We start from the raw sequence: 23,395 nt of genomic DNA, 5'->3' as shown, positions 1-23,395 counted from the left end.
ATATGAATTAACAAGGCGCACACATATACATACGACAGAAACAATTCAATATGGCACAAAACTAGATGAGCTTCTTTATATACGTCTAATTTGAAAACAAAAGGTAGAAAAAATATAAATAAAATCTTATGTGCAAAACTATTTGACAATTAGCGTGTATAAAAATGAATCTATTACAGGTGTTTAGCATCTACTTTCCTGTGACGTTATGTCTTGATCACAGAAGAAGAAGAGGCGGTATGCCTTCATCACTGAAAAAACAGAGGCGGTATGGCATACCACTGCATACCGTCTCACTTCGTTCAAGGAAAATTGGCGATCGGTTTTTTTCTATGTAATGCGAGCATGACGAATGTGGTAAGTATGTTGGGTGTGTTATGAGATACACTGTCCAATGTGATGATAGCTTACAACACTCGCCACAAAAGCACATCGGCGAAGAGGAACAGTGGTCGGAAGAAAATTCTCAGTGACAAGTCACTCCGAGCATTAAAGCGAATTGTCACTCTTAACTATCATCTGACTGCAGTGCAAGAGATTGAGGAACTCCAGCAGCACCTCCCCCAGTCTATGTCGATATTCACAGTTGGCTGCAAGTTTCATAACGTGATATACATGTCAAGTTTGCACAGCCAAAGTGCCAATAAGGTACCATAACGCTTTAACACGACCAATGAGGCCGCGCTCTCGCAACATTACCGATTAGTCAAATGTGTGAAATGGTCGGATGTAGTTTGTCCACGAGGTGAGGTGAGGTATTTTATAGATGATTCATATCCCGATTCTTGAAGATCTTTTCCTCGTCTCGTCTTGATCCTTTATTCTTTTCCAGACGATTATCGTCTCATGGATAACACAAGACTGTAATGGAATCTTATTTTAAACAGTGGTCCGTGTTCATATGTCGCATACATTCAAAGAAGCGTATCACCTACAATGTCTCTGTCCAACTGTGAAACAGTGGCGGCTCTTTGAAGCTATGGGTCCCAATATTCTAGTTTTCAGTAGGTTCTCTTCTGGCACTGGTCGTGTCGAGACACTCCTGTGATTACATCACCATGTTAAGGGACAATATGCATCCTATGGTTTACATGTTGTTTCCGGGCAATGACATTACATTACGAAAATGATAATGTCCCGCTCACACAACTGGAACTGTTGCGGCAAGGTTTGAGGAATGTTGAGTTGAAGTTAAACACTCTCCCTGGCCTACCCAATCTCCGAGCTTAAACATGATTAAACATCTGTGGTCCGTGTTGGACACAGAAATCCGGTGCAGATTTTAGCCTCTATTCTACCTCACAAAACTGGTATTCGACTTCCTTTCATTTAAGATTTCTGTGAGCATTCCACTTCGTATAGTGATGTTCTGAGAACGAACGGAGGTCCAACGCTATATTAATCGTAAGTTTCACTCTTTTCCGATTTTGCCTCTAAATCAATATTTTTATTGTTAAACGTCCCACGATTATACACCAAGAAAAAGGGACACGGAGGGGATGGAATGAATGATAATGTTATAATGATGAAAGTGGGCTGAAACCGGAGAACCCCGAGAAAACTAACGCACACAATATTTGTCCTCCAAAAAGCCCAGTTGTTAGGAGCTGGGATTGAACCAGTGATTCCATGCGCCAAAAGCGAGCTCCCCACCATTCAGCCAAAGAAGTCCCTGATATATAGATAAATAAAGATGTGGATTTAGGTATTGTAATGACCAACAAATTCATTGTATAGAAGAAAAGCTGTATATTTTAATTTTTCGCGAGAAACATAGATGTAAAAACACTGAACATAGGGGTAATTGTTCACGCTGTAGAACGAAAAATTGTCTCTTCAGTTGTAGTTTTAGTTACTGCCTTTTAAATATTCGATATGGACAATCTGAATATTTACTGTAACTTAGTTCAAATATTACAACTCTTCACTTTTTCCTATGCATCCTTCTTGCCAAATTTGACTATTAAATCAAGAAAACAATTAGTTAGCTCTAGCTCTAGTTGAAATTCAAATTTTTAATGAAATATTTCCAAAAGTTTGTACAATAACAACTAATTTGTCGATAAATTAATATAACAAAAATGCAATGAAAGGAAAAACATAAAACAATATTTGAATCATTGGAGTGTCATTTGACTTTTTTTTCCGCGATCGTTTTTTCTGGGAAGAAAGCGACTCCAATATATTTCCAAAGCTTGTTTTGATTCACGTATTTGTATCAAGATTCTCATTGATGTCTTGTTAGATGATGTCTGACAAAGAAAACCATATACCTGGACGTGATAAACAAAATTATTCAGAAATCGGCGGCGCTGTTTTGTTTGCTCCTCATTTCAGAATAATGATTTGGTACTCTCTTGTGGTTTGTGACATAAACTGAAAAGATCATTACTATCAAATGTTTTATTACAAATTGATAATCATTGTTTTAATTAAGCTTTAACCCTTTTAAATTATGACTTTTTTGAGGTATTTTGTAGACTTTCACTCAATCATCTTTTGCGTCAACCATCAACCATCAATCATCAACTGCGGCAGACTATTTATCGTAGGATCATGGTTCACAACTCGTTGTTTCTAGTGAAGCAGTGTTTCCAACTGCGTCCATAAAATCTCCCTAAAGTGTACCAAATGCGGGAAATTTCCGCTCAAAGTGGGGAAAAAGGGATTTTCTTTTTTAAAAATCCCTTTATCGCGAATAGCTCCTCTTGTGTATACGATACAATCATGCGAATCCTACTAAAAACTTTGATTTATGGTGAAGAGAATGAAATACAAAGAGTGGCCCTGGGATGAATAGTTTTGACGCTACAGCCGATTTACATATTTTTCCTTGATAATACCTTTTTAGTGAATTTCTATACTATCACCACCATCATCAAGACTCCATTGTGGGAACATGAATTGTACCTCGTTTTCTTTGCCATGAACCAGTCTTTCAAACGCATGTCTCTAGCATGGACCATAGTGGAGAAAATTCGTGAAAAAGGGAAATCTTGGTCAAAAAACTCTTTTCCCCCGATTTTCGTCTTCTCTGGCCGGCCCTTGTGTCAACCCACAGAGCCCCAAAAATCTCAAACATACTACATACTATGTGTAATAACTGTACGAAGTTTCAATGTTATATCTTGAAAAATAAGAGAGGAAAAAAATATTGCCCCATGTGCAAACAATATTAGCTTTCTCCTATGTGAGCAATGGATAACCCATTTTTATATAAAAATTTCCTGACTCATCCCTAATTATCGTAGAGACATGATTGATACACCGTTTTGTTTGGCCAGAACCAGTCTTTCAAACGGTACCACTTGCATGTCTCTAGCATGTACCATAGTGTAAAAAAATTTCGAAAAAGGGAAATTTTGTCAAAAAATCCCTTTTTACCCGATTTTGAGTCCCTCCACTTTGGAAGACTGGTTCATGCCAAAAAAAAAAAAAAAAAAAAAAAAACAAACGAGGTACGTATCATGACTTTAGAATAAATAGTGATAATACTGTAGATACTTCACTAAAGTAATTGACTAAAAATGTGTAAAAAATGAAAAAAAAAAATAAAGAAATCGAGATTTTTTGGACACACGTCTATTGACTCTAGCAACATGAGTCATACCTCATTTTCTTCAGCGTAAGGGAGCCTTTCAAATGGTACCACTCAAATTTCGATATCGTGTACCTGTGAAGAAAAAAGGGGAAAAGCGAAATTATTTCTTACAAAAACCCCATTTTTTCCATTTTGGACCATGATTCTAGGGTAAATAATAATGTCTCAGGGATTTTCTGAGAAAAACTTCTCAAATATACCCTTTTTTAATCCTATCGTCAATGTTTGTGACGTCACAGCCCCCAGACAGAGCACGCGAAACTGGAAAATGCCCATAAAATATGTTGTATGATGCTTCCATATTTGAATGAATGCAGACAACCCGGTCTAGAAAGCTTTACTAGAGACTTATAAAAGCAAATTCCGAAGGTCGACGCCATGGCAAAGGTGTTGTGCCATCATAATTTAAAAGGGTTAATTGTGGATCAACTGTAAAAGTGTACAGAATTACGAACCTTTGCATTGTTGGTGAATATCAAATAATGTTCAGTTTTCACAAATAATGTGCAAAAAATTTTCCTTTTATATTCGATATTTTTGTGCTATATAATTTTTGTTCTATACCATAAGAAGTCTTGTAGTACAACGAATTGAATATCTTTTGAAATTCCGTACAGAAGTAGTGTATGACTGAACAGAAGCTGAAGGAAAAGGAAGATACTATTAACGATGTTACTGCAGAAGTCTCGAATCATTTAGAATATTACTCACGAAGAAACAGTGTACGCATTTTTTGTGTACCTCACAAGGCACATAAAGATACTAAAGAATCAGTAATCTTACTCTTCAATCAGGGAAAAAACGAATGTTAAAGTCTCAATGTTTGTCGTAGCCATCATGTTGGCCCCTATGTCCCAGGCAAAATCACACCTATCACAGTTAAATTTACCAACTATTAGAAAAGGGATAAAGTATTCGCAAATAAAAATAAAGTAAAAGGAAATAAAATACTTCGTATTCGTAAGGGTCTTTGTTCTCAGTGCTTCAGCAATACACAGTAACATCAGTTCGGCTTGACTTTAAGAACACTTGGAGGGAGATATTATTGTAGTGAAACATGGAAATATTAAGTACTAGCAGAATACTAGTTCTCCGCACGGGGAAGGTATGTTTCGTTTTGAACATAAAGAACTCCGAAACTGTCACCAATCCACTTAGGGACCCCAAAACTGTGAAATCTACACTGATATTGGTCATTTTAATTACTTATACATGTCACCATCCCTCCTTAGGAGTACTAGTGGGTTCTGAATTTGAATTTAAACTGCATCAGAGTATGACTGTACATGTCAGTGACCTCGAAAGCTATGGATTCGACAGTAATATTTCAATCCTACCTCATGTTACGAGGCACGGCATCGAAATGTCACTGTTCATCTCAGCAACCCCGAAAACTGAATTCGACACTGATATTGGTAATTTTTGATAATTTTTAAATATATCCCACCTCCCACAAGTTGCAGGACTGAATTTGGATTTAAACGGAATCGGAAGTGTCACTGTCTCAGTGACCCCCAAAACTATAGCTTCGACTTAATATTGGTCATTTCCGATTGTTTTTAAATATTTCCCCCTGCCCATGTTACGCAGCACGATATCGCAAGTGTCACTGTTCATCTCGACGATCCTGGAAACTATGGATTCGACACTAATATCGGTTTTTTATATTATATACATATATAGCCCCTCTCACACCTTGCGCTCTATTTGGATTTAAATTGCATCGGAAGTGTCACTGTTCTCCCCAGCGACCCGGAAAACTATAGATTCGACTCTAATATTGGTCATTTTCGATCTTTTTAAAATAGCTTCCCCTTCCTTTAGTTGCACAGTCAAAGTGAAATGATAGAAACCATCCCAGGCCCGAATTCCATTTATGTTGAAAGCTTTATACAAATAGTTTGAGTTGTTCAAGATTTATTAAATCACAAACATACTTTATTTATATATGTATATTAATTTTTGTATATCTCCCCTCCCGCCCACTCCCCTAAGTTCTACCGTCAAAGTGAATAGATAAGAATACTTCCAGATTAGAACCTTACCTATGATGAAAACTTGATCGAGATCGGATTGGCGATTCAAGAAATTAAATGTCACAAATATAGTGACTTTGAATTTTATAATGTAGATTATGTTAGTAGCTTTCCTTAGATGGACAATATATAGCTGCATTCTGGTAGCATGTCCTGTAGATAACTATGAAAACTTTTTACCAATATGTCTCTTCAGTTTATTTCCTGCTTTGTTGCTATTCTTGTGATTCATTTTCATAATTCAGTGCATTTAAGATATATAACAATAACTTTCAATTTCTATATGTACTCCACCTCCTTATATTGAACAGCTAGTGATGTCTGAATTCCATACATTTTTCGTGTAGAGAATTTCGTGTAGAGCATCATATTTATGTGTCATATATATTACAGCGTGTGCTGTTGTGTAGCTTGTATATTCAGTGTCGGGAAGAAACGCTTTTTTCTGTGTGCGTGTGTGTGTTCGTGTTGTTATTTCACTAGTATCTCGATGTTTCGTCTTGTATTTGTATTTAATGAATATTCTGGTAAGTAGAACTATCGATATCTTTGCACATATGCAGTGCGAAGGAATTCCGGTATAAATTACATAACTTGGTTTTTATAGTATTTTCTCATTTCTGGGAATATGATAATGTGTGATATACCTTCGCCAACTTAAATATGGGAACCTTGATTTCTGTTCCAGTGATCTTAACAATTCCACCCTGATAAAGAGTGACAATGACCTTCTTCCCTGCCCTTTGGAAACAACCCTTCGTGACCGAAGATCAGAGCTTGCTGAAGGCAACTTGAACGCTATTCATTTCAACGCACAAAGCCTTTTTTCACATTTCGTGGAAAGTGAAAGCATTGTGTCCTCTTTTAAACCTATGTATGCAGTATTTATTTCAGAGTCTTGACTACAGGATTCCTTTTCAAACAGCATCGTTTATCAGGTTTCCATATCTTTACAAACAATAGCAAGGGTAAAGCGGCGGGATGTAGCAATATACTTACGAGAGAATTTCCAGGTTAAACTTCTCTCTCAGTCAGCTGGTGTATGCAATATTATTTCAGAATATATTACACTCGAAGACACTGTAGACCACCAGACATTGTTCTTAAGAGTCGTATATCGTCCTTCCTTTGTATATCCTCTACAAACTTCTTTCATGATATTGCAAAACATAGATCTGGAGCTTGACGTGAAATCCGAACTCGGTCTCCCGTATTAAAAGCCCGTACATTAACCTTATAGCTACGAGTAACCTATGAAATAATGGCTAGATTAGCAATAATTTATCAATATTTGATAATGTAATTTTCTGTGGTGAATACAGCAATCAAAGAGTAAGAATGAACGGTAAATGAAAACTTCCAGTGTATGATTAGCATTGTAATGTGGTTCAATACGGTTTTGCTGCCATCTATAAGTTATGTACGTGGCATTCAATAGCATTAATTCACTTTACCCTCAACAGGCGAGAAATAATCCAATAGTATCAAAATTTAACTTTCAATTGAAGTTGGTTGATTCATTGATTGATTAGATTTTAACATCACTTTACAGCACTGACCCTACACGACATATCTACTGTTTAATGTGGGATTCTAGATTTAGAATGTCTTGTATATTCTTGGGCAATAGTGTAGGTCAGCGGATTTCCAGGTTTTAACCAGCCTTTGATCAATATGATATGCAAAAATATACATTTACAATATTCAGGTACGATATTTACACAAACGAATGGAGTTATACGAACTTGAGAACTTGAACTCCGCTTGACAAATTCCTGTGTACGCCACTACTGATGAGATCGAACCTCCAATCACATCCACAGAAAGCACAAACGGTAGTTACTTGGTCGTGAAGAGATATGGAAAGTACAATAATTGAACAATAGAAAATAATGTGAAAAAATAAGAGAAAATTATACTGCTTATTCTATTATTTTTTTTTTTTTCATACAAGAATTAGTTTGAGATTATCCATACCAGTTCGAAATCAAAACAACAATTTTTGACACGGAACATCAGTTTATTTGTCAGCTAAGGCGAGCACGAAAACACGTACGAAAAGACCAGAAGTTGTAGGTTCACCAAGTTCACATGGGATCGAAGCAGGGATTCTTTGATCAGATATAAACCTTTTACCACGGATCCGGTATATGGTGATCGTTTCAAAAATGGAACATAATGGTGTTTTCAGACTAAAATTGGTGGTATGAACAAAGTTAACATACCAAGAACATAATAAATTAAAGTTACAGGAATAACATCTTACAAGAATAAAAAACTGACAAAACAATGATTGCTCGTTTCTATAGGTGATTTATCAGGTGAGACAGTGTTCAATCTCTCCTCATAAATCTCTTCATGAATACTTGTGTTCCACTCGAAATGAGAAATTTCCCATCTCGAAGACGAGAAACTCATTTTGAAATTTCAGAGACGACGAGAAATTTCTTGAGACAGTTCAACCAAATTTTTTTTTATCTCAATCACTGTTTTAGTGTTATATAATTCATAATTACAAAAAAATTGCAAATTGATAAAGTGATTGTCCAAATAGAATAAAGACCATATATCAACGTTTAAAGATACGAAAATTGTTAGATTGTACCTTCGAATAATAAATATGGTTTAAATGTTGTTATATCGGACCCATCGTGAATTCTGATAAACTCTAGATGTAATTACAAAGAAAATAAGGACATAAATTTGAAAAAAGGGAAACGATAAAAGGAGTTCTGAGAATAGAGACAAGGCTGAAAAGAATCCAAGAATCGAGACGAGAGTTCGACAAAAAACTACGAGAGAAGACGATCTTATTTCTCATCTCACATTTAACACTAATGAACATTTTTGGGTATTTAAAATTCAGGAACAATTAATATTCATAGCTAAGATCTTTTCAGATTATAACAGCGACATTAACTTTGAAATTATATATAATGTAGTTTATACTTGAAATGAAAATTATTCAAAGCAAATTTGAAAATGAAATTCAATATCAACGTTCTTCTTTTAAGTTCTTGTATTCCATTCGATAAAGTAAAGAAATATATGTACTCAAAACTAATATCAGCTTGTAAAAGGAATCTCGCTACTATAGTCGACATAATCTTCCCGAAAATCAAATTCAAGGATAAATTTATCATCCGTACAAATACGCTATGCGCTGCATTGAAAATTGAAGGAGTGAAAATTACTTCTCGGGTTTCAAAGTTTCTTTAGGTGAAGGTAAGGTCGAAATGAGGTCAACGTGAGGTTGAGTGACCGCGATATCGGATTATTGTGAGGTGAATTCGAGTGAGCGTGAGTTGGATGTTGGGGTGACGATATGAATGTAGTGTCGAAATGGTATGAGTTTGAGGTCGACTGACTGTGATGTTGGGTCGGCGATGTGAGCGTGATGTCGAAATGATGTGAGTGTGAGGTTGAGTGAGCGTGATGTTGGGGTGGTCATGTGAACGTGAGGTCGAGTGAGTGTGATGTCGAATTGATATAAGTGTGAGATGACGAAAAGATGTGAGCGTGAGGTCGAGTGAGCGTAATGACTAGATGATCTGAGCGTGGTGGCAATATTGTGATGTGTGAGTTCAACTGAGCGGGATGTCGAAATGATGTGTGTGTGAGTTCAAGTGAGCGTGAATTCGGAAGTATGTTGTGATCGTTTAGTCGAGTGAGCGTGATGTCGAGATGATCGTGAGAGTGTGAAGTCGAAGATTCGTCGTGAACGTGAGTTTGAGTGTCGTTAGTCCAAAGTGGGCACTTTTGGTACCAGCCAACATTTGAAGCTGGCTTGTTTCATTCAACAAGCCGACACTTTATGGATTTATCCACCTCAGAGCTTGCAAATTGCGTTTTGGAAGTTTATACTACATTTCTTTTACGTAACAATTCTACTAGATGTCATTAACTCGCGGATTACTGGTGCGAGCATGTACTTCAAGAGCTAGGACTCGTTTCTTAGGTTTACGATATCTCTCTTTTAATCCTCCATTAATCCGAGATATATGTTGGTGAAACACTAAGTTCTCAAGATTGTAGGTTTGTTTTTAAGTGATCTTGATCCAGAGATCAAATGCACTTTCCAAAACCAGGACAGGCTGATTTATAGGCTCCTAAAGACCGTAAATAAAATTCAAACTTCAAATGCAACGGGGGAAAGGTTGCTGACAGTTGCGAGATTATTGGCTAATTTAACAACATGCGTATTATAGTCCGTGCAGCTAATTGGGAAGCGTATGAGACTCTCAGTCTAAAGGTCATTTGATCGATTCCTACGTATTCTTTATTATACGGTTAAGAGACGTATTCTTTATCCTTAATGGTGTTAAAATTTTAATTATTTCCATGTCTTTCGCCTTTCTTGTCACAATTTTTCTTCTGTTATGTTGCTCTTTTCGATTACGTTCACATCTCCTCCCTTTCTCATATATATATATATATATATATATATATATATATATATATATATATAATGTGTATGTATAGCAAGAGAGAGAGAGAGGGTGAAAAGTAAGTCTCGAGCCATTCCTTCTTCTTTAACATTTTCTTTTTCCCATTTAAGCTAAACAAAGAAAAAACATCTTTACGTTTTCCTCCAAATTATGACATCTTGGATAAAACTACACAGCGTCTCAAAAAGTCCCTTACCACCCCTATTAAAATCCAAATGGATGTACTTTCAGCGAATTTGATGCGGTAGGTGAACTTGAGGATTAGGGGGACACTTTCTGGCTAGAATTTCACCAGAGAACCGAATCTGAAGTCAAAATGCATTTATCTTTGTATGGTAAACAGTTATCCACAATTGAAGTTGTGAATTTGACTGCGTCTGTGTTGCAGGTAGTGAATCATGCCGTTAACGAGGGACGAACGCATCCAGATCATCAAAATATGGGGCGGTAGGAGTGCTCGCGCAGTGGCTGCCGATTTCAATGCGCGTCATCCACAACGAGCACCTATATCGCATGTTGCAGTGGCTCGGTTATTGACCAAATCCGAGGAAACGGGAACAGTTGTGTATAGACCCCGTAGTGGACGGCGAAGGGCAGCCACGGACGAAGGAACAGCTACTGCCACCTTCTTGAAGTCGCAGCAGTGAAGCACACGTCGTTTAGCAATGCAGTGTGTCGTGAGTCACAGTTCAGTGCATAGGGTGCTCCAAAGGTATAAGTGGCATCCATATAAGATACAATTGCAACATTTGTCGGAGGACTTACCCGATCGTCGCGTCCAGTTTTGCGAGTGAGCTATTGAGCAATTGAGTGTAAACCCGCAGTTCGCCATGCAGATACTTTTTTCGGATGAAGCCCATTTCTACGTAAATGGTGAGGTCGATAGGCAAAACATGCGTTATTGGTCCCTTGACAACCCCGCTTGGACAGATCCCTCGAAAATGACCGGTGCAGGGAAACCATGGTATGGACAGTCATATGGGGAACAAAGATCGTCGGTCCATTTTTCATTCCTGGAACGTTAAATGCAGACCGATACCTCGCGTTGTTGCAGGAAAACATAATGCCGGCTCTGATGTTTGAGAATGGTACCTTTTCCAGATCCGTCCAATCAGATGGTGCACCTCCTTATTATGGCATCCAGATGCGTCAGTTCCTGGTTGAACAATTCCCTGGGACGTGGATTGGTCGACGTGGACCAGTGGAATGGTCTGCCCGATCACCAGACTTAACCCCCCTTAACTTCGTGTGGGGACATGTGAAGGCTATAGTGTATGCTGTGAAAATTCGTGATGATCGCCATCTGGAACAACGTATCATGGCTGCCTGTGAACAAATATCCCCAGAAACCTTAATACGTGTCCATAGCAATTGGAAGAAGCGTCTGAACACGTGCGTTACCCAGCACGGACAACATATTGAGCACATTATGTAATACGAAAGTCAGACCTGCAATTGTGGATAACTGTTTACCACATAAAGATAAATGCATTTTGACTTCAGATTCGGTTTTCTGGTGGAATTCTAGCCTATGGTCATGTATCACATGACCCACGTAGCGTTTGTAATAAAAAAGTTAAATTCAATATGGCGGCACCAAGATGGTGGCAGTCCGCGTACGCAACGCCAGAAAGTGTCCCCCTTAACCCTCAAGATCACCTACCACATCAAATTTGCTGACAGTACATCCATTTGGATTTTAATAGGGGTAGTAAGGGACTTTTGAGACACCCTGTACTATGAAGTAAGGAAACTATGCGGTTTGAATTTTTATACCGGAACAACAAACATGCAAACATTCACTTGTGTAGATTTAATTTAAAATTTACATAAGAAATTCGTGATAATAATTTAATAGTCCACTGAGCAAATATTCAAAATATGTTATATTCTTGTCATTGAGATACGAAATTACATGAAAATGAATTAATGAAAATTGGACTTTCTACGCTCGGATTCGCTCACAAGGTAGCTCGGAACCACTGTAAGCGAAATGAGGTGAAGTATAAGTAACTGTGCTAACTTATAACGTGCAAGTATAGTTATGTCTAAGAGTTAAGAGAGCAACATAACTACGAAATTTGCGTTTTTAATGTGTTTTTCTGGAACACAAACATGTAAAAAGTTAAAGCATATCGAAATGTTACCTTATAACGTCTTCAGTAGGGCAGAAATGTATAATGCATGAAATAAGTAATATTATGCCTTATATAGTGTTAGTGCTTCTTATCGTTGTATGTTTACGCACCTTCTGTGGCGCGCCTGTTCCCAATGGGCTCACCCCTTTGCTTTTGCGCTGGCCAACGTGCTGCGCTTTTGCCCTGATTTGGATACCATATAAGTTTTGAAGAGCCTACCTAGCACAAGTCAGCTAGTGTCTTTTGGACAATAGTTCGTCCCTCCTAAAATAAAACTGTACACAGGAAAGCAAGAGCGCATTATAAAAATGATAGTTAAAAATACAAAATGTTAATTTCTTAAAAAGAAGAAAGGGTAAATGCTTAGCAGACGGGGTCCAGGAGGTACGTAAAATGTACAAAATTTACGGATGAAATGGAAGATGCAATCAGTTAGAGCTAACATAACTTAACAAAATGTAACCTAAAGTAAACTAAACTAACTTATATTAACCTGAACTAACCTAATATTAATAGAAGTAGGAGAAATTCTATCATTTTCTTGAAAATTATGCTACATCTTTACACTGATATAATCAAACATAAAGTAATCTAACCTAACCTAAACTAATCTAATGTGAACAGATACTACCGAAATTGTAACATTTTTGCTACATAGTGTCCGAGGTAAGTATGCAATGTACAAATGTATGGATTCTTACAATAAATCTATGGAGTTATCTCTTGTCTTCTGTTAATGTCTTTGGAAGCTTTCTGGGTGTGGCTGGGCACATTCGAGATAAATTGTGGGTACATTCACAAACGGCATAATTTTTGTTTGACTAAAACACATATCACGGTTTAAATTCGGAAATCATTGGATCCTCCACGGTCATGCCACCTATTCTTTTACAGAATGTTCCATTGTTCCATGTATCGTACTATCGTAGACTACCTATACTGTATATATGTGAAAGAATTCGTGAGAAATGAATAATCATCAATAATAAAACAATCATTACTTTATCGAGAAACAAACTGCCTAATATTTGTATGGTTTTTCCGATTTCGTGTACAGCTAGTCTACGTGTGCCGTGGCACTTGCATATTGTAAATTATTAATCATTAATCTACGATCGAGGTATCTCTCATACCTAACAATTTCTCTCGAAGCATTGCTTTCTACCTATAGAATATCATAATTAAGGTAACCATATTATCAATCTGAACCAGTTACTATATAGAAATTTTAAAATTACCTGTCAGGCCCAACTGAATTTAAACTTTCTGTTGTTAATTGTTTGTAGTCATTAGAGTATGACCCGCAAATTTCTTCAAGTCCTATTTTTCTTGGTGCTTCTATACTATTTTCACATTCAGGTTCTTCTACTGGAATATCTGATTTTACCGTATCAATGGCTAACTTCACATCCGTATAATACATAACTACAACATTCTCCATTGTTTGTCGTCCTTCCGTTGTTGATAACATTAACTCCTTGTTGTCAGTCATCAATTCGTATGTCCACCCTTTCCCTTCGAGTGGATCTTGTTGAGGAAACCCATACTCGATTTCTTCTTTGCACATCACTTCCACCTTAACAGACGACTCATCAGCCATTATGACTTCACATTTAATACCAGTTTCCAACTGCGCTTGATACTTCCACTTATTTTATGCTGCCAGTGTAAATGAAATAACTTACAAGAACGTTCAAAGAAGCTACATTATACTTGCAATCAAACAGAGGATCAGATGCTAATAAAATACAGAGTAATCTCTCTTTGAATACAACACGTGTTACCGACTTCGTTGTTTCTTCTACAAATCAACGGAAGCATTAACTCTGTTCAGTGTGACCAGACCACCCAGCAAAAATATTTTGTACAAACCCATGCAGAAAAAAAAGTACTAGATCTGGCGAAAAAGTACTAAAATTTTATATACTCCCGTTTCACCCTATTTATGACATTTTACGATATTAGTATCTTATTAAAAGTTTCCCAGCAGCTTCCTCTTCTCTGTGGTGGGGAAGTGACCCACCACATTCTTGAAAGAACCCTGAACTTTTTCTTACAGTGAAAATTCGATAAAAACCGTGAAAGCCACTTGCACCCTCCCAATTTTGACTTTACACCCCCAAAGTAAAAATCCAGATGGAATCCCTGCTTAAGTGTCGTATTAAAACGCACTGGTGTCTTTGGCATGTAAAATTTGGGGGACATCAAAGAAAGTGATTTAAATAGTAGTACCTAGGCCAACCTGCTTATTATCTTCAATTCCGTTTGTTCCTTTTCTGCTTACCTTCACGGACCCCTTTGGACGCATTGGGCCTTATGCAGAGTCCTTTTGATGTGTGATTAGTACCATACTAAAGAGTTCTACTAACATATGTTCCCTGCAGTAGTCAGGCTTTTAGTATGACGTTAGTCATAACGTCAAAACGACTCTGCATAAGGCGGATTAAGTCTGTTATAATCGTTTCATAGACTGAATATTGTATTCCAAGTAAATATAATTATTATTTATATGTATTTCTGTCGTTAGTAAATAAATTGTGGGGGACGCTTTTCCTTCGCTAGAGACGCCCGTGCTAGAACTCACTGCAAAACCACTAAAGTAAAACATGTATGACAAATATAGAGGATGTCATAGGAAAACAAGAAATATCATGAAATGGGATTATTGTGAAAAATCGAGTTTTAATTCCTTAATAGCCTAGGGCCTTATGCAGAGTCGTTTTGACACCTGATTAAAGCCTTACTGCGAGTTTGACTAACGGATGGATATTAAAAGTGTATACAGAGACTCTGATTAAGACGAAATAGTTGACGAAGCTAATCACATGTGACTAATTAATCTAGAGCAGAGGATACCTTTTAGCCACGGTTTAGCTATGTATTTTCATTTTTACAGACTACGCATGCGCACATCTACATTTCATAGTTGCCACATTTATTTTTCTCATCTGATGCATTGGGATTATATTAGTTAATTATACTCAAATCAACTTTTTAGTTGTACTCAAACCCAAGTAGCACAGTCACGTCATAAACACGTCTTTTTTTGGGGTTCGAATTCAAAATGACGTCTTTTGAAAATTTGGAACGTCTTTATCACGTACCAAAATGGTAACAAAAATGACGTGTCAAACATGACCTAAATTGTACGTGTTTATCACGTGCCAGAATGGTACAAAGAATCACGTGTCGGACATCACCAAAAATAGACGTCTTTTTTAGGTGCTAAAAAGCGCGGACGTTCCCCGTACTGTAACTGCACTTTGAGCAGTGCATGCTGGGAATCGTGAGCCATTTGCGGAATCGTGTTTTGATGGTATTGTTTGTGAATATAAATAATGTGTTTTGTTAAAGTCACCTGTGATAAAGGTCAGCTTTAAGACAAGTAAGTATAATTCCTATCCTATTCCTATCTAGGTGCATTCTGTGTAAAATTCAGCAGATTGAGTATTCTACGGTTTCTTATTACAGTGTATTAAAATATCGTAGAAAGAACGAGGATACCTACATTAGGTTAACATTTGCAGACGCCTGTATCAAATTAAATATTTTAGGTAGAATGCTATATAAAATGTTAATAGTGAAGGTAGTAAAATGATAATGTATGTGTTTTTATTCTCAATAAACCGTATATGGGAGTGAGTATGCATGGGAAAGTATGTCATTCTGTGGTGCAGTTTTATTATACAGATCCGTAGATTGTAAAATATACGAAAAAAAAATTGGACAAGTCTTTAATTTGCCTATTTCATGTCGAGAACAGGACCAACCAACCTCCGCGGGGCTTCTAACCCGTTCCTACTACTACTACTTATACTATGAATCCGTATAATAAAAGCTGCACGCATTGTGGTACTATTTGCCAAGGCGAAAGACTGATAAATACAAGCAAACAACGAGATGACAGTAAGTGTATGCTTTTGGAGGCATTACTGGAACAGACGGTTCTACTAAATTTTAATACATTTCCTACATTTTCAGGTTAGGTTAGAGCATTGTATTTCCTATAGCAGAATATGCACTAAATGAGGAGCTCCATTACTACTTGCAGATTGACTTCACGGGGGTTAGTGTAAATATAGAGTAGACGCATGGGGCAAGGTTCTAGAACCAGGTACCGTACCCCTTCCCACTTAATTGTAACAAAGACAGAAAACAACGTGCCGTGCGGGGCTCTAACCCGCCTTCACTCGCTGACGCTCGCTCAACAATACTATGTGTTCTAGAACCTTCTCGACGCGTAGCATATTAAGTACAGTGCATAAAACACGAAATATCTTTTGCTAGGTGCCCACTAAAAAGCACAAATGCATTCTATTGGAATCAGTGCAGAAGCACAGCAAGAGGGCCCGAGCGGCAACGAGGGGGTGCGTTCGTAGGGAACAGGCACGTCAGCGACGGGGACTATGCGCGTAAAGAAGGATAATGGAAAAGCACACTTACGCTTACAATGATTTCACTATCACTCAAAATGCGGCTTCACTCGAGCAGACGGTTCTACCAAATATAAAATTTATAGGTAAAATATTATAAGAAACATTTTTCGTGAAGGAATGAGAGTGTGAATATAAGTAATTACTGTCAGTGTACAGCATATTGAAATGAATTTTAAGTGATCAGTGAAAGTATTGCAGTGTGGTCTTCCAGTATGTAAGTGTGGTCTTCCACTATTCTCGTTTAGACGTATATTCCCCGTCGCTGACGCGCCTGCTCCCTACGGACGCATCCCGTCGCTGCCGTTCGGATCCTGTTGCTGTGCTCCTACCCCTGCTTTTTAGTGGGGAGCTGAAATAAATTGGTTCGTGTTTTATTCACTGAAATTGTTACGCTTTACGTCCACGCTGTATTTGTACTGAGGCCTGAAGTCAATCTGCAAGCACTAATGGAGCTTCTGATTTAGTTCATGCTCTGCTAAAAGAAATGCATTGTTCTAACCTGATATGAAACTGTAAGAAATATGTCTAAATTTGGTAGAACCGTCTGCTCGAATAATGAGCAAAATTCATTTCAATTTGCTGTGTACTGACATTAATTACTGACATTCACACTTTTATTCCTTCACAAAAATATGTTTCACATCGTATGTTACCTATGAATTTTCTGTTAGGTAGAACCGACTGCTCGAGTGAACCTCTTTGGGAAATGACCCTCGGCAATTGTTGCAATGCCAATCGTGTATGACTTCAAAGTTAGAAACAACGAGCCCTATGGAAGTTCTAACCCCTTCGCTCACTCAGTTCTGTTTTGTTTAACCTTTTGTAGCACTACTGTCTTAAATCTAGTGAAAAAATCCACAAAATAGATGAATATTTGGTAGACCCGTTTGTTAAAGTAGTGCCCCCATTGTATATGTGCATAATCAGTGGGAAGATATTACCCCAGTTGAGACAAGGTGACCAGAACTTTTACTTTCAGAAACGGGACGCATACGAATCGGCGACGGGGGGTGGGGTGACTTCCACATTGCATTTTGGGACTCAGCAGTGTTTTCAATTTACAAAATACAAAGTAAGAATGATAACACAGCGTTTCTAACTTAAGTATTACCCAACAATACTTTTAACTACTTCAACACTCAGAATTCCCACTCAATTTCCACTTGAACCACAGAACACTCAATTCTCATTTGAATATTCAGAAGTTCTAGGCACGGGTGAACCTTCCCAGTAAGTGTTGGTACGGAAGAGTGTAGAATTAGCATTGGCTATTTATATTTTGAATAATAATTACGGGACACCTGGGTCATGTTTGCTTAAAAACGGGACATTTAGGCTTCCCGTTTGAGACTCTGAAAGAAACGGGACAATGGTTGAAAATAAGGAACTGTCCCGGCCAAAACGGGACGTCTGGTCACCTTGAGTTGAGAGCACTCTCAAACTGCAACCATCGCCCTGCTGCACCTACACACCCTCACAAGACACTTGGCTACCGTAACTGTGCTACAGAATTCGGTGTGGAAATCATAATAATGTAACGGGTTTTTGACTGTTCGAATATTTTGTTCATTAATTGAGTAGACAGCTCCCTCGCATTTTAGATTACAGTACTTACTCCAGTGCCAGCATGTGATGATGGATACTTATCAATGTTGCCACTGAAGTTCAAAAAATATATTCCAGCTCAATTAAGTATCCTCTACATGACTATATTATTATGATTTCCACTGCTAATCGTGAAACGATTCAAAGGAAACCAAATGTCTTATTAAGGGACAGTGATTGGGGGCTGGTGCTGGTTCCAGTCAGATGTGTTTAAGAGAGCTCTTGACATAGGGAATATCCTCCTAATGTTTATGCGCACATTAACAACGGAAGTCTCTTTGGGTCAAAAACCTGCTTTCAGGTGGAACATCAATTCCTCATCATTAAAAAGAAATGAAATTAAATATTTAGTTTCACGTCCCAGGAAAGGCACCGAGCCTAAGGAAGATGGTGATAATGAAATGTGAAAAATGGTGGTATGAAGAAAGTGGGCGGAAACGGGAGAGTGTCGAGAAAACTCAGGCACATGGTGTTTGTCCACCACAAAGCCCACTTGGCACGAGCTGGGATCAAACCAGGGACCCCACGCACTAGAAGTGAACGCTCTACCACTGAGGCACTGCAGCCCCATCAGTAAAAAAAAAAAAAAACATACCTCATTGCTTCGGGGCTTACATATCTGCTGCCACCAAAAGGAAGGTGTGTACACAACAGGGGCGGATCCAGAGGTGACGACTGCCCCTCCCAGAGTAGGATATTTTTTATTTTTTAAAAAAAAATAAAACCTACCTCAGAATTGGAGCTCTTGATTTTTTCAAGCTTGTATTATAAATGTAAGATAAAAACTTTTTTTTTCACGTTGCAGAATTTAAATGAAGCAATACATAGCAAGAAATTACTTGCCTTGGTGTTTTTGGTCAGAAAATGTCCGCGTTCGAAAACGCAGGTAGTCATTTGTGTTCTTTGTGTTCAAGATGCGATATTTTACGCTCTCACTCCGTTCTCAAAACCGATCCCTGCTTCTTATGGGGCCGCGGTGGCTCAGTAGTAGAGCGTTCACCTCTGGTGCTTGGGGTCCCGGGTTTGATCCCAGCCCCCGCCAAGTGAACTTTGTGGTGGACAAACACCGTGTGCGCGGGTTTTCTCGGGGTTCTCCGGTTCCCTCCCACTTTCTTCATTCCACCATTTCATCCATTACTCATCATCACCGTCTCCTTTAGCCTAATCGGCATAACGTGGGACGTAAAACTCAAAGATTTTCCGATCCCTGCTTCTTGTTAACAACGGGCAGACAATAATCCATAAAATCTATCTGTCCACAAGTTTGTCAATATTTATTTTGCGTATCTTTGCATTTAAGAAGTGGCCATTCCTGCATCGAGGTTGGGACGATTTCGGACTCTTCTTCACACCTTCCTTTACGCTGAAAATATCCAAAACAGAAAGCATGTGAAATTTATGGCTGATATTTTCCTGCCAACTCATTTTTCTTTCTATAAGCTGTTTTTTTTATACAAAATGTAGTAAAAACCCACTTTACTGTTTACATAAAATTAAACTGCTTCATTTCATGTTAAATGTATTTAGTCGTTGTAATAAGCCTAGGTGTAAATACATGTTATTTGCCAAAATAAGGCTTGTATGTACTCCCACTTTCCAGAGTGTGTGGCCAATGCTCCTGCAAATGATGAATTGATCAACAGCAGACCACCTGACCCCTTTCTGCTCGTCGAGCTGCTCTAGAAATATCACTGTGGAGGATGACATACATACCAAAGTTGCGACAGGTGAGTTTTTGACATGTTATTTTATAATACCCATGTAAGAAAATGCCGAGTAAGAAGAAAAGAAAGAAAGTAGTAATATTTTATTAGTACTTAACTAAAATAAAATAATTGTTGAACAAGGCAATACTTTTATATAAATGAAATATTCAATTTAACGTTCCACGATCAGGCACTGAGGCTAAGGGAGTCGGTGATGATGAGAAGTGAATTAAATGGTGGAATGAAGAATGTGGGAAAAAATTGGAGAACTCCAATAAAAGCCGCTTGAAGTGAGCTGGGATCGAATCATTGGCCCCAAGCACCAGAGGTGAACGCTCTATCACCGAGCCACAGCTGCGCCAATTTTATTTAAATGTAACTGTTTCAGCAACTACCCTTGTCTTCTTCAGATACACTCTATTTATTTATTTATTATTTTAGATTTTTAAAAATTTCCCTGTTTATTAATTTTTATTCCTTCAGCAATTATTTTATTTGAGTTGAGTATTTATATATAAGCAAAGCTTTAATATGGAATGTATCACATGTTATAGTGTTCGCGCTTTTTTTTTTTTTTTTTGAATGGATAAAAGTACTCCTCCCGAAAATATTTTTCTCAACAGAGGGGTAAAATATAATTTTCACCAAAGAGAAGTTTTATTATTATTATTATTATTATTATTATTAATAATAATAATAATAATAATAATAATAATAATAATAATAATAATAATAACTGCCGCAACTTCTAACCCTGCTCAGAACAAATAATGTGACGATTTTCACCCTACTACTTGTGACAGAATTCTGGTTCTAGAAGTCTTATTTTTTAAAAATACTCCAGTAACAAGTGAGGGGGCGTTTGCTCACAATTTTTTTACTTTTCGGAATACATAAGTTATACACCATTTTGTTTGTATCAATATCGTATCAATATACTTGATCGTCACTTTTAGCTCACATCCTAAAGTTGGTCTTGGAGTGGCATTTTATATTGTGAGCACATACGTAATGTAGCCTTCTATGAGTGTTTCAGAATTATTTGTCATGTATCTGTATATACAAAGTCTTATATCCCCCAACTTGTTTGATCCTCCTGAACAATCAGAGTTAACAGCTGCAATAAAATCAAAAGTTAAGCTATTACAGAATAACTAAAATTAATGGTAGTTTAATTTCGCTGTTTGGAAGGCCGTTAAAAGTGGGACTTCATGCAAGCGAGTGCAGTAACTAATCGTTTTATTGCGTATTGATTGTAGTTACACATGACGTATTGTAATTATTTTTTAAAATTTTCTCCCCACCTGAAAATTTGCACTATGATTGTTCATGATTTTTTTTTTCTGTTTCAGTGTTCCTATCTGTCATCGTTGGGAGGAAAAGGGACCTTTCTCTGATGCTTGGTTTCCAAAGAGCTGGCGATGGAATTTAACTCCCGCGGAAAAAAGAGCAAAGTTCACGTTGTGCAAACTAGCCTTAAAGACACTTATCATTCGTGAGTAAAAATAAAGATCTTCAAATGAACAAATGCCACAAATCTTCAAAATGTTAGTAGAAAGATATTCACTTCCATCTGCCTTGTTGTTTGAGGATGAAAAGGATTCGGCATGCTTGAAACATGTTGACCTGTTCCTCCTCGCTTTGTTGGAAATCAATGTAAAGGCATCTCTTTCGAAAGATGGAAGAAACTGCTACTGGTATAATAGATGGGATAATAAGTGGGATACTTACCGCAGTCCCCATTTTTAACCTACTTAAGCACGTGAGGCTTTTTTGATATGATGCTGCATTTCTGTACTTTCAATAACTATGAAAGGTGTTTTCCTTCATACGAAATTTATAGAAAAATTTGATTCTTTTTATTTTATATTATTAAAAGATCTCTGTAAGTTTTAGATTATAACCAACAGATTTGCATTGTCTACATATTTCTTGTTTGTATTACAAATAATAAAGACAATCAGTGTTTCTTGTTGCATTACAAATAACATGAATATTATTTTATACGACAAAACGTGCACATTGTACATATAACTAATAAATGTAAAATTCAAATTAATGGTTATGTGTTTTCGCTTTCATCCCTCAGAGGTTAATTAATTTTAAGATGTACTTTCTTTTTCAATTTTTCACCTCCAAAATAAAGGTGTCTTAAATTGGAGTTATAAAAGTTTAGTCCTAAATTTTGGACTGTCAATAAAACCCATTGTTCTTGTGTATGTGAGTGTGTGTTGGATGTGGGTGGTTGTGTTTGTGTGTATGTGTGCGCATACTAGCATGATAATGGATAGCTATAAAATTTATGGAAGCACGTGTTGTACCGTAATTTCATTAAGAAGAAGGTACTAGTAAATACACATGAATAAATTCCAGTGACGAAATGAGTGGATTCTTCTTAGTACTAAGGGCCGCGGTTGCTCAGTAGTAGAGCGTTCACCTCTGGTGCTTGGGGTTCCGGGTTCGATCCCAGCCCCCGCCAAGTGAACTTTGTCCACGTAGCGGACAAACACCGTGTGCGTGGGTTTTCTCGGGGTTCTCCCGTTTCCTCCCACTTTCTTCATTCCACCATTTAATTCATTTCTCATTATCACCGTCTCCTTTAGCCTAACCGGTATAAGCGTGGGACGTAAAACTCAAAGATTTCATTTCATTTCATTTTCTTAGGACTGTAAGTACAATATTCCTTTATTTTTCCATTTCATTCTTTGTTTTTACCATGTTTATTCGTCTTTTCTCATTCTTAAAAGTTATGTAGGGCTTTTTTTTCCGCCAAGGGTGAGTCTTACATTCGAGGGCTTTTTTTTATGTTTTTCAAGTCGATTCAATGCGTCTCGGTTTTCTTTTTAATGTATGGCTTTAAATTTATCCTTTCGTGGAGCAAGCGCTGCCGTTTCTTTCCTGTTGCATATAATTATTCCTCGACAGCTATTGTATATTCGTTTCTTAATGTGTAGATAAATATACCACACATTAAGGCGAATATATACTCTTCAATAGGCTAGTATCCAAATACTAAAAAAATATAAATCAACAACACTAGAGGTGGTTAATTGGATATGGAAATCCCCAATCCATAGATAATACGAACATTCGGAGAAGCGAAATTTCCAAATTCTTGGTACAGACCAATCAAATAGACCACAATACTTTGACGTTCCCCAATGTGTGCTTCCGAGAGAGGGTGGTGATGTATTTCGCTGTGGCAAGATCTAGGGTTCTTAGGGTCTATCCTGATCTGTTATTTATTACAATAACCCAGTGGTCTTACTTATCTGGTATAGGAGCTTGTAAATTATTATGCAAATTACAACACAATGGTGAAAAATCAAGCAGCAGCCACAAGGATAAATTTATTTTCATTATTGTTTTTACTTATAATAATCGTTGTCCAGTTGTTATTCGTAGACTTTTTTTTTTACCCAAGA

General features: G+C 37.3%; 1 protein-coding gene and 1 long non-coding RNA gene across 2 annotated transcripts in view; one reads left to right on the top strand and one right to left on the bottom strand.

Moving 5' to 3' along the window:
• Positions 1-14,040, bottom strand: part of LOC145684306 (uncharacterized) — a 47,475-nt gene extending 33,435 nt beyond the window's left edge. The window contains exon 1 of the mRNA XM_081756486.1: positions 13,462-14,040. Within this exon, the coding sequence (XP_081612612.1) occupies positions 13,462-13,823 (362 nt within the window). The 5' untranslated portion in view covers positions 13,824-14,040. The remainder of the gene's footprint in view (positions 1-13,461) is intronic.
• A 1,199-nt stretch (positions 14,041-15,239) lies between these two features.
• On the top strand, positions 15,240-21,964 carry LOC145683551 (uncharacterized). Its single transcript, XR_014131146.1, has 3 exons — positions 15,240-15,608; positions 19,865-19,991; positions 21,323-21,964. It is a non-coding gene; the product is annotated as an uncharacterized LOC145683551 (long non-coding RNA).
• Positions 21,965-23,395: the final 1,431 nt, after the last annotated feature.

The sequence above is a fragment of the Thermobia domestica genome, chromosome 4, assembly GCF_964235325.1.
Source record: "Thermobia domestica chromosome 4, izTheDome1.hap1.1, whole genome shotgun sequence".
Lineage (NCBI taxonomy): Eukaryota > Metazoa > Arthropoda > Insecta > Zygentoma > Lepismatidae > Thermobia > Thermobia domestica.
The sequence above is the reverse complement of the archived record's forward strand: the minus strand, read 5'-3'. Positions and strand labels throughout refer to the sequence as shown.